This window comes from Nicotiana sylvestris, chromosome 3, assembly GCF_000393655.2.
Source record: "Nicotiana sylvestris chromosome 3, ASM39365v2, whole genome shotgun sequence".
NCBI classification, from domain to species: domain Eukaryota; kingdom Viridiplantae; phylum Streptophyta; class Magnoliopsida; order Solanales; family Solanaceae; genus Nicotiana; species Nicotiana sylvestris.
Genome location: NC_091059.1, coordinates 121,660,530 through 121,672,200, shown reverse-complemented (window position 1 = coordinate 121,672,200; position 11,671 = coordinate 121,660,530). Strand labels below are relative to the sequence as shown.

General features: G+C 37.4%; 1 protein-coding gene across 2 annotated transcripts; it reads left to right on the top strand.

Moving 5' to 3' along the window:
* The first annotated feature begins 2,380 nt into the window (after window positions 1-2,380).
* On the top strand, window positions 2,381-6,947 carry LOC104213796 (65-kDa microtubule-associated protein 3-like). Of its 2 annotated transcripts, none has more exons than XM_009763343.2 (13): window positions 2,381-2,511; window positions 2,995-3,082; window positions 3,172-3,378; window positions 3,510-3,758; window positions 3,866-4,075; window positions 4,157-4,312; window positions 4,420-4,579; window positions 4,681-4,832; window positions 4,912-4,999; window positions 5,528-5,601; window positions 5,705-5,779; window positions 5,876-6,167; window positions 6,302-6,947. In XM_009763343.2, exons 2-13 carry the CDS (start codon window positions 3,011-3,013, stop codon window positions 6,775-6,777), a joined length of 2,211 nt encoding a protein of 736 aa, XP_009761645.1. In that variant the 5' UTR covers window positions 2,381-2,511; window positions 2,995-3,010; the 3' UTR covers window positions 6,778-6,947. The 2 variants fall into 2 exon arrangements, with proteins under 2 accessions (XP_009761645.1, XP_009761644.1); XM_009763342.2 differs by having other exon boundaries at window positions 2,985-3,082.
* Window positions 6,948-11,671: the final 4,724 nt, after the last annotated feature.

The window sequence follows — 11,671 nt, the reverse complement described above, 5'->3', positions numbered from 1 at the left end:
GTCCAGTTACCGGAGGGAAAATATACTGTTGGATATCGATGGATATACACAGTAAAGGAGGTTCAGATGGAACAGTTGAACGGCTAAAAGCTCACCTTGTTGCCAAAGGATATACCCAAATTTATGGCCTTGCCTATGGTGACACATTTTCTCTAGTTGCCAAGATTGCATCTGTCCGATTGCTTATCTACTTAGCAACAATACATCATTGTCCACTTCATCAACTAGATATTAAGAATGCTTTCTTATATGGCGAGCTTGCTGAGGAAGTTTATATGGAGCAACCTCCTGGGTTCGTTGCTCAGGGGGGGTCAGACTTAGTATGTCGTCTAAAACTTTCATTGTATGGACTCAAGCAATCTCCGAGAGCATGGTTGGCAGATTTAGCTCTATTATCCAAATATTTGGGATGTCTAGAAGTGAGGCAGATCACTTTGTTGTCTATCGACGTAATGGTCCAGAAAAGAACATTTATTTGGTCGTTTATGTTGATGGCATTGTCATAACTGGAAATGATCATGAAGGAATATCTCAGCTAAAACAACATATGTTCAGTCATTTTCAAACCAAGGACTTGGGGAACTAAAGTATTTCTTGGGAATCGAGGTAGCACAATCTAAGACAGGCATTGCTATCTCACAAAGAAAATATGCTTTAGACATACTAAATGAGACATGTATGTTAAACTGCAAACCTGTTGACACTCCTATGGATCCAAACGTAAAACTCGTCCCTGGACAGGGGGAGCCACTTGAAGATCCTGGCAAATATCGAAGACTGGTTGGTAAACTAAATTATTTCACTATCACGCGACCAGATATTTCATTTGCGGTAAGTGTGGTTAGTCAATACCTCCAAGCTCCATGTAAAGATCATTGGGACGCAGTTATTCGCATCCTAAGATATATCAAAAGAGCTCCAGGGCAAGGACTGTTATATGAAGACAAAGGTCACACTGATATTATTGGATATTCTGATGTTGATTGGGTAGGTTCTCCATTAGATAAACGCTCTACTTTTGGGTACTGTGTCATGATTGGAGGAAATCTAATCTCTTGAAAAAGTAAAAAGCAAGATGTTGTTGCCAGATCTAGTGCAGAGGCAAAATATCGAGCTATGGCCCTTGGTACTTGCAAGCTTATTTGGTTGAAACAGCTCCTCCAAGAGTTCAAATGTGTTGAGTTCAAACAGATGAAGCTTATATGTGACAATCAAGTTGCCCTTCATATCGCCTCTAACCCAGTTTTTCATGAAAGAACGAAACATATAGAGGTGGATTGTCATTTATTAGGCAAAAGATCGAGTCTGGATGCATTGTCACTAGCTTTGTCTGTTCAAATGACCAATTGGCAGATGTTCTTACTAAGTCCCTTAGAGGAGCTCGTATTGAATACATTTGCAGCAAGTTTGGAACATATGACATGTATGCTCCAGCTTGAGGGGGAGTGTTAAAGATCCTGTCAGAGTATTTCAACATTAGATTGTATGTTAGATTATATGTCTGATATAGTCAAAGATTGTAGGTAAAGAGGCGTGATCTTAGGAATACGCTCTTGACTTATGTGTCTTTCTTTGTGTATATATTTTGGGTGTAATCTATCTTTTGTATTATGAAGAGAAATACACTTACATCTTTCACATACTTCACCAAAATTTTCCTTTGTAAATTCGTTTCCTCCCTCCTTCCGCTCATTTGAATTCTTAACCAAATAACGTAAGAGAAATCCCAACTTTTTCTCATTATTCTTTTCTTGTCCTTTTCCCCCCTTGATACCAAGCACATGATGGCTTTTTTTCTAGTCCTTGTATAAGACACTAGTACATTTTACAAATGGGACGTACAATTTGGTCTTTGAATTGCTCTAATCAATTCAAAATTTATTTCATTAAAAAACTCAATGTAGCGTTGTTATAATCGTTATTCGAATATGTTATTTTCATACCAAGGACAAATGAAAAGTACCATAAACAACTAGAGAGAATAACCATTAGAAAAGCGAATAAATAATTCAACCAATGATAATTAATCCTAGTTTTCTTAAATTTTCGTCCTCCCTAGCATTTGGCGATCCCCTCAATCTTCATATCCTAAAATCAGTAATACCCTATCCTTCACGTTTTTAATACCCTGTTTACTTTTATAATTTACCCTTCTTTGGCACAAATTAGCATGCGTGGACTAATTTCACTTGCCACAGTGTAACTATAAAACTCAAATTTGAGGACTGAATATCCTTTTTCGCCAGATTGAGGACTATTAAATTGAAACGTCGGAAAATCTAGGGACGAAACTGAACTAACGGTCGAACGTTACTGAACCTTTTGCAGAATATGACACATTATTATACCATAGATCCGCTTATCTTCAACGGTCGAATTTTTCATATTTTAACGGCTACTTTTCCCATTCTCTCTCTTAGCTACATTTGATTTGAATCAAAAAAAATTCAACATCCTTTAGTCAGCTTTTCATCTTTCGATTCCAAATCGCAACGCCACTGTTTGTTTGAGGTAGGTTCCTTCATCTACCATGAATTTCCAACAACTTTTCTCTTTCTCCAATTAATTTATAGGGAAAGTACGTAAATCGACGCCTAAAGCATGTTTTTTTCTTCTTTTTTTTTTCTTTTTTTTCTTTTTATAAATGTTTCCCTCAGGGATATTGAGGCGTAGCTGTAGCTTTAGTTGTATATATTAGATTGGTATTTCAAAGGGATTTATTAATTGAACTGGTTAATATCTTTCTTTATGTTGGTTTTAGCATATAGATTTAGGGTTTATTAAAGGGATTTATCCTGGTTAATTATTTTGAAGTTCTCTAGCAGAGAATTGGTTATCGAGCAGTAATAAGGATTATTAAGATTTACTTCAATTACTGACATCGGTGTTTGTGTTAAATTGTTACTGTTGCTTTTCAGTGAAATTGCTCTCGTGGTGTTTGTTTTTATGCTACACTGATCTAATAAAGATTTAATCTCTGTTAGACTGTTACAGATCCATTATTTATAAGATGCCAGCTACTCAAAGTGATACAATTCAGCAAATGGAAACTACATGTGGATCACTGTTATATGAACTGCAGGTACTTATCATGAATTTGCCACAACATCATCCTTTCTTGATGTAAATCTTAAAGTTCTAACATTTGTCCTTTTTCTCCTCTCTTTATAGATAATATGGGATGAAGTTGGGGAACCTGATACTGAAAGAGACAAATTGTTGTATGAGCTCGAACGAGAATGTCTAGAAGTATATAGAAGAAAAGTGGACCAAGCAAACAAGAGTAGAGCTCAATTAAGGCAGGCAATTGCTGATTCCGAAGCAGAGCTTGCAACTATCTGTTCCGCAATGGGCGAGAGACCGGTGCATATTAGGCAGGTCAGAAGATGATAATTTTAGACAATAGTTGTAATTGTGTATCCTGTTCATGTTGACTTAGAACTAGATTTACATGTTAATTTAGTTTCACAAGATCATTAATGGATTTTTACAATGAATCTTGTGTTCAGTCTGATCAGAACTTAGGTGGTCTGAAGGCAGAACTTAGAACCATTCTTCCAGAATTGGACGAGATGCGCAAGAGGAAATCTGATAGAAAGAATCAATTCATTGAAGTTATAGAGCAGATACAGAAGATTAGGGATGAAATTTTTGTGCCCACTGGTTGTACTACTAGTGTGGTAGTAGATGAAAGTGATTTATCATTAAGAAAGCTAGAAGAATTACATGCAGAGCTACAGGCACTTCAAAAAGAGAAGGTCAATATTCTGCAGCACCCTAATCAGCTGTTCAAAATCCCCACAACCCCCAAATGAAAGTAAGAACTTATTATCTTGACTGATTTTTATTATCCTTTTTGCGGCAGAGTGAACGCTTAAAACAGGTTTTGGACCACCTAAGTGCTTTGAACTCACTATGCCTGGTTCTTGGTATGGATTTCAAGCATACTGTCAATGAGGTTCATCCAAGTCTAGGGGAATCTGAAGGAACAAAGAATATAAGTAATGATACCATCCAACATTTAGCTGCTGCAATAGGAAGACTACGAGAGGTTAAGTTGCAAAGGATGCAAAGGGTAAGCAGATGATTAAATTGTTTTGAAGTTACTGTTTTTTTCTTCAGTATGTAGACGTTGTTGACCTTCTGATTGTTGCAGCTACAAGATCTTGCATCTTCCATGCTGGAACTATGGAATTTGATGGACACACCAATTGAAGAGCAACAGACGTTTCAAAATGTTACTTGTAAGATAGCTGCCTCAGAACATGAGATAACAGAGCCAAATATACTGTCGGTGGAATTCATTAATTATGTAAGTTATAGTAACTGTCGAATTAGATGATTTATTTGTCCTCATCCACGGCGAAACCATTCCTTTGCCTACTGAGAGTGAACTAAACTTGATATTTTACTATCAAGGTTGAGGGAGAAGTGTCCCGCTTGGAAGAGTTGAAAGCAAGCAAAATGAAAGAGCTTGTTTTAAAGAAGAGGTCTGAGCTAGAAGAGTTCTGCAGAAGAACTCACTTGGTTGCTGATTCAGATAATGCGATGGATGTAGCTATTGAAGCTATTGAATCTGGTATTTATCCTGTGGTCAAGAAAGAAGACCTAGTCTAACACCTATGGCCTTTTTATGTGATTGATGTAAAGATCCTTTGCCTTTTTCTTTCTCTTTAAAAGGAGCTGTTGATGCTGCTTCTATCCTTGAGCAAATTGAGCTCCAAATAGCTCAAGTTAAAGAGGAAGCTTTCAGCAGAAAAGAAATATTAGAGAAAGTGGAGAAATGGATAGCTGCATGCGAGGAGGAGTGTTGGCTTGAAGAGTATAACAGGGTTAGTTCGCTTTTGACTTGCAATGACATGTATAAGTGTATGCATTATTACTTAACCATCTCCTTTAATTCCTGCCTAGGATGACAATCGCTACAATGCTGGACGAGGTGCCCACCTTACTCTAAAGCGTGCTGAGAAAGCTCGTGCTTTGGTCAATAAGCTTCCAGGTATAAGTTACTTCTTGATTGTCTGCAATCCCTTTTGTTTCAAGAGCCTCATTTTAATCTGAAGTTGCTATTTTCTCATAGATGATCCAGTGATGATATTTCGTGTTTAGAAAAGATAAAGTTAGAATTGTTATCCCTTAACTTACTGTTATTGATAAGCTTCCAGGTGTAAGTTACTTCTTGACTGTTTGTGTATTCCCTATTGTTTGGGGAGCATCATTTCTATCTGAACTTCTTATGTTCTCTACCTCATTTTAATCTGAAGTTGCTATTTTCTCATAGATGATCCAGTGATGATATTTCGTGTTTAGAAAAGATAAAGTTAGAATTGTTATGCCTTAACTTACTGTTATTGATAAGCTTCCAGGTGTAAGTTACTTCTTGACTGTTTGTGTATTCCCTATTGTTTGGGGAGCATCATTTCTATCTAAACTTCTTATGTTCTCTATCATAGATCTGGTGATGAAATTTCAGACTTGAGAATTACTTCCTGATAATGACCTCTGAACTTCTAATGTTGTTGAACAGCAATGGTCGATGCTTTGGCATCAAAAACAAAAGCATGGGAAAATGAGAGAGGAGTAGAATTCATGTATGACGGGGTATGTACTCTCCACTTTTGCCTTCTAAATTAAGTTAGCTTTCTGGTATAAGTTGCAGAGACTTGAGCAATGTTCCTCAAGTTTTTGATTTATTTCCTGCTAGATCCGTCTTCTCGCTATGCTTGAAGAGTATAACATCTTACGGCAAGAAAAGGAGCAAGAACGTAAAAGAGAACGAGTACGAACTCTCAATTGGCTTTTTGTTGATCCTAAATGTCTGCTTAATCATTAAGAGTCATTAATAAAACCTCCACCAAATATTATCTTATCTCAGGACCAGAAGAAACTTCAAGGACAGTTAATGGCAGAACATGAGGCTATCTATGGCTCAAAGCCCAGTCCTATGAAGAACCAAAGTGCAAAAAAGGGTCGTAGAATGTCCTGCAGTGGTGCAACCAATAGAAGGCTTTCTGTTGGAGGAACAATGCTCCAAACTCCGAAGCCTGAACTGCTTCATTCGACCAAGGTTACTCCAAACACACATCAAGCAAAGAAATCTGATCTCTTTCATCAAAAAGATCAATTTAATCATTCCATCAATGATGGATTGACAGCTTTATCAGGAGGTAATCAATCTTCTTACATTTCTAATCTCCTAGATAACCCGAGTAAAGTATGACGTTCTTGGACTGTCCTGATATATGTTCTTTTTGTGAGATGTATATTTCTCAATCTAATATGTTACACTTTCTTTGTGTAGGGAGAAAAACTTTGGATCTTGCTGGACTTCCTTCAAAAAAGCAGTCCATAAATGGTTGTGAAATAGAGAAAACTATGACACGGAAACCTTTTTCACCCATTTCTTCCACTGATTCATCCAAGTCCAATGCAACTAACATGTTGGAAGATATGAATAGAAAGCATAATGAAATGGCAACTAAGACGACGCTTCCTAGTAGCCATATCCCATTTTCTACTCCAGTTAAGACACTTTATACCACAGAAGAAGAGAACAGAACTCCTATAGCAATGCCACCAATTCCTGTGCCTTCTACTCCATCAACTATGTCTGCACCTATGCAGACAGCTATAACCCCGGCTCATAATGTTGTTGTTCCTTACAATTATTCCAAGCCTGTTGAGGAGATTCCTGAAGAGATTGAGTATTCATTTGAGGAGAGGAGGGCTGGATTTGTTCTTCCAAGAACACAGCTGAAGACTGTATCACTGGTTTGACACCAACCAGAATTCATTATCAACTAATGCTTTTAATTATTGTTTGGTAGTTAGTAGTCAATTCATATTGACTTCTTTAACGTGTACATAGTCTTACGAATATTGGACATGCACTATTGGATTTTATAATATCTTTCTCCCTGATAAGCAGTGGAAGCTTCTCTTTCAAATTGGGAGTCTCACTGGATCTATTGTTGTGTGCAGCTTACTGAGAAGCCAATATGTCCCTCATAGTTGGTTTTCCTGGTCCCAGAATATGTTCTTTTCCTGTTGAACCTAATGAGTAATGTCCCTCATAGTTGGTTTCTCAAAATCAATCAAACGTATGTGTTGCGGAAGCCGAATATATAGAGAGTGATTAAATCACAATTTTTTTTTTAGGCAAGATTAAATCACAACTACTATATCTAAAGGTAGCTAATAAAAGGAGACAATCAACTCAAATTTTATTTCACTCCAAAAATACCAGTGAAATACTACAAGAGAGAAAAAAGATTCAAATGCGTTAGGAGATAAGAAGGCAAGTGAGAGACAAATGAACGAAGCCCTTGCTATTTATAGAAGGAAAATTGCCCTAATAATGTCATGCATGGCATCACATTAAGTATGAACATGCAATGTAAATGCATGAAACAAGCATCTACCAATTTCTTCCAAAAAAGAGGCTTCAAATGTTCACACTAGTTCACATCAATCTTGACAAATTCAACAAATCTCCACATTGGCAAGATTCCACATTTTCAATTTTCTCTTACTGATAAATTTTGATTGTGTCTTCAACTTCAATCTTTAAAGTTCAACAATATTGATCAAGTTCAAACAATGTTGAAACTTGATCGCAGTCACTACTTTTGTTAGCATATCGGCAGGGTTGTCTGTAGTCCGAATTTTTTGCACCATGACTCCACCTTCTTCTATAATATCTCCTACAAAGGGATATCGAACATCAATGTGCTTCGTCCTTGCATGATAAACTTGGTTCTTTGCTAATTGGATAGCACTCTGACTATCACAAAATAGTGTGATGTTTTCTTGACCAATACCAAGCTCTCTAAGCAACCCTTGAAGCCAAATTGCCTCTTTTACAGCCTCTGTAATAGCCATGTACTCTGTCTCTGTTGTAGACAAAGCAACTGTTGACTGCAAAGTAGACTTCCAACTAACTGGTGCCTTTTGCAAAAGTAAACACATAATCAGTAGTTGATCTTCGTTTGTCCAGATCACCCGCACAATCCGAGTCACAATATCCAACCAGACACTGACTATCTTCCTGCTCAAAAATCAATCCAACATCTACAGTATTATGAATATACCGTAGAATCCATTTCACAGCTTGCCAATGCTCCTTTCCTGGATCATGCATATACCTGCTTACAACTCCGATAGCATGTGAAATATCAGGTCTTGTGCAAACCATTGCATACATCAAGCTACCAATGGCATTTGCATATGGCACTCTTGACATATATTCTTGTTCAGCTTCATTCTTTGGCGACATAGTAGCACTAAGCTTAAAGTGAGGAGCAAGTGGAGTGCTAACCGACTTCGTGTTATCATTCATGCCAAATCAATCGATTACTCTCTTCAAGTATTTTTTCTGAGATAGATAGAGTTTCTTTGAATGTATATCTCTTTTTATCTCCATGCCAAGAATTTTCTTCGCCTCACCCAAATCCTTCATCTCAAACTCCTTTCTTAGTTGAATCTTCAACTTCTCAATTTCTTCTTGACTTTTGGAAGCTATCAATATATCATCAACGCATAGGAGAAGATATATGAAGAATCCATCTTCAAGCTTGCGCAAATACACAATGATCGTATTTGCTTCTTCTGTACTTCTGTCGCAACATAAACTTGTCAAATCGTTTGTACCATTGTCTAGAAGATTGTTTCAATCCGTACAACGATTTTTCAAGTTTGCACATCATATTTTCCTTTCCAACAACTTTGAATCCTTCTGGCTGAGTCATATAGATTTCCTCTTCCAAGTCTCCATGTAAAAATGCAGTTTTTACATCTAACTGAACTAGTTCCAAATTCAACTGTGCTACCAAAGCCAACGAAACTCTAATGGATGAGTGTTTCACGGCTGGAGAAAACACCTCATTCTAATCAATTCCCTCCTTTTGAGCATATCCGTTGGCCACCAATCTCGCTTTGTAGTGAACATCTTCTTGGTTAGGAAATCCTTCTTTCTTTGCAAATACCCATTTGCACTCAATTGCTTTCTTTCCCTTCGGGAGATTGACCAATTTCCATGTGTGATTATGATGAAAGGACTGCATTTCTTCATTCATAGCAATCCTCCACTTATCTTCTTCTAAACTTTGGAGTGCGTCTTTATAAGTGGTAGGAACATCATCAGCTACAATTGAGGTTGCACAAGCCACCATCTCTTTGAGTCGAACAGGGTTCGTTATTGTTCTTTTTGGCTTGCTGGTTGCTATTGATTCAAGTTATTGTTGAGATTCCTGAGTTGGAATATACCCCTCTACTGGCTCTACTTCCAGAGGAAAATCTTCTGTTGTTTCCTCGTTTTCTCCCTATGTTGGAAAAAATAATTTTCCCTCAAACTCCACCTGCTTTGAAGCACCATCAGTTTGTTTGACATCTTCAACTGTCACCTTATCTGTTATGGCAGATTCATCAAAGGTAACATCTCTGCTGAATTTAATTTTTCTCGCCTCTGGATACAATAAGCGGTATCCTTTAACTCCAGAAGTAATCCCCATAAACATAGTTTTCTTTGCTCTCGGATCCAATTTTGACTCTTTCACATTATAGTATGCAATTGAGCCAAATATATGCAAAAAATTATAATCTTCAGCAGGTTTTCCATGCCATTTTTCAAATGGTGTCTTGCCTCCAATAGGGGCAGATGGTAGACGATTAATGAGGTGGCATGCATATGTTATTGCCTCAGCTCAAAAAATTTTGCCCAAGCCAGCATTGGACAACATACACCGTACCTTCTCCAGCAAGGTCCGGTTCATACGTTCTGCCACTCCATTCTGTTGTGGTGTATGTCTAACAGTGAAGTGTCGGACGATGCCATCATTTTCACAGACCTTATTGAAATGATCATTTTTGTATTCACCTCTATTGTCTGTGCGAATACACTTGATCCTCCTACCTGTTTGATTCTCCACCATCGTCTTCCATTTGAGAAAAATTCCCAACACTTCATCTTTCATCTTCATTGTATACACCGGCACTCCTCGGGAAAAAAATCATCAACAAAGGTTATAAAATAGTACTCTCACCCAATGAAGGTGTTTTGGAAGGACCCCAAACATCAAAGTGTATACAATCCAAAATGCCTTTAGTATTATGGATCGTTGTAACAAATTTAACCCTTGTCTGTTTCCCTTTGACATAATGCTCGCAAAACTCCAAGTTGCAAGTCTTTACTCCTTTTTTAACAATCCTTGATCTGATAGAGTTTTTAAGGATTTTCCTCCAGCATGTCCCAAGCGTATGTGCCATAGCCTGGTTGCCTCTGACTCTTTGTCGTCACTGGATGTCACTGTCATTGTCCCAATAACTGTATTACCGTGATAGTGGTACATGTTATTATTCTTCCGATTGGCTTTCATTACCACTAGTGCACCGGAGCATATTCTCATCACTCCATTTTTTGTAATGATTTTGAACCCTTTTGATTCTAGGGCTCCCACAAAAATGAGATTCTTCTTCAAACCCGGTACATATCGAACATTTGTTAATATTCTGATCATTCCATCATGGTTCCTTAATTGTATTGAACCAATGTAATATGAGGTAAGAGGATTGTTATCCGCTGTGTGGACGACTCCATATTCTCCTTCTTGAAAATTCACGAATCACTCCCTATTGGGAAACATATTATAGTTACAAGCGGAGTCCATCAACCATATGTCTGATGATGTTGAGGACTCTGTTGTAACTAATGAGAAGTCCAAATCATCACAATCAGCTACATTTGAATCCATAATAGCCTTTCCATTGTTATCTTTGGCTTTATTCTTCAACTTCAGACAGTCTTTCTTCCAGTGCCCCTTTTCTCGATAAAAAGCACATTCATCTTTGCTGGGTCTAGATCTTGACTTGTATCTTCCCTTCTTTGTCCTCGTTTGATTTTGACGACGACCCCTCACAATCAGTGCTTCTCCTTCTCCGCCCTTCTGTTTTTCTCCCTTTCTTTGTCCATAGCTGTACAAAGCCGAACAAACTTCTCTGAGAGAAACTTTATCATTTCTATGGAGTAGAGTAGTTTCAAGGTGCTCGTACTCATCAGGAACTGATCCCAACAACATCAAGGCCAAGTCACCATCATCAAAAGTTGCATCCATATTTTGCAAATCTGTGACCAACTTATTGAAACTGGTAATATGTTCATTCATTGTGGTACCAGGAATATAGGTGAAGCGAAACAATCTTTTTTTCATGTACAATTTATTTTGATTGTTTTTCTTCAAAAATTTATCCTCCAATGCTTTCCATAATTTACTTGCAGAAATTTCCTTTATGTATATTTCTGCTCTCTAGCAAGGTAGGATTGAATGGTACCGCAAGCAACACGGTTGATAATTTTTCAATTTCTTCTCCAATAACATCTGGTTTCCTTTCTTCAATGGCAAGATCTAGCTCGCCTTGCCACACCCCAAAGTGTTCTGACCCGTTAAAAATCTCTACTGCAAATTTCGCATTTGACACAATTCTTGTCATAAGCGAAGATGCCAATGATGACATATTATTGACACTTGATGTAGATTCTTCATTTTTATTATCTTCTATTTTTGCTACAGATACTATTTATTTGTTGACAGTACAGAACACCAAGATAATTCTTTTATGATGCGGAAGTTGAGACTATGCTGCAACCACAGAGCATACTAAGATAGAACCTTGGCTT

Excerpts from the sequence above, each read along its gene's own strand:
- LOC104213796 (XM_009763343.2), top strand. The coding sequence starts at position 3,011 with ATGCCAGCTACTCAAAGTGATACAATTCAGCAAATGGAAACTACATGT. Across the intron at positions 3,083-3,171 it reads CACTGTTATATGAACTGCAG|ATAATATGGGATGAAGTTGG; the intron begins GTACTTATCATG and ends CTCTCTTTATAG. Across the intron at positions 5,602-5,704 it reads TAGAATTCATGTATGACGGG|ATCCGTCTTCTCGCTATGCT; the intron begins GTATGTACTCTC and ends ATTTCCTGCTAG.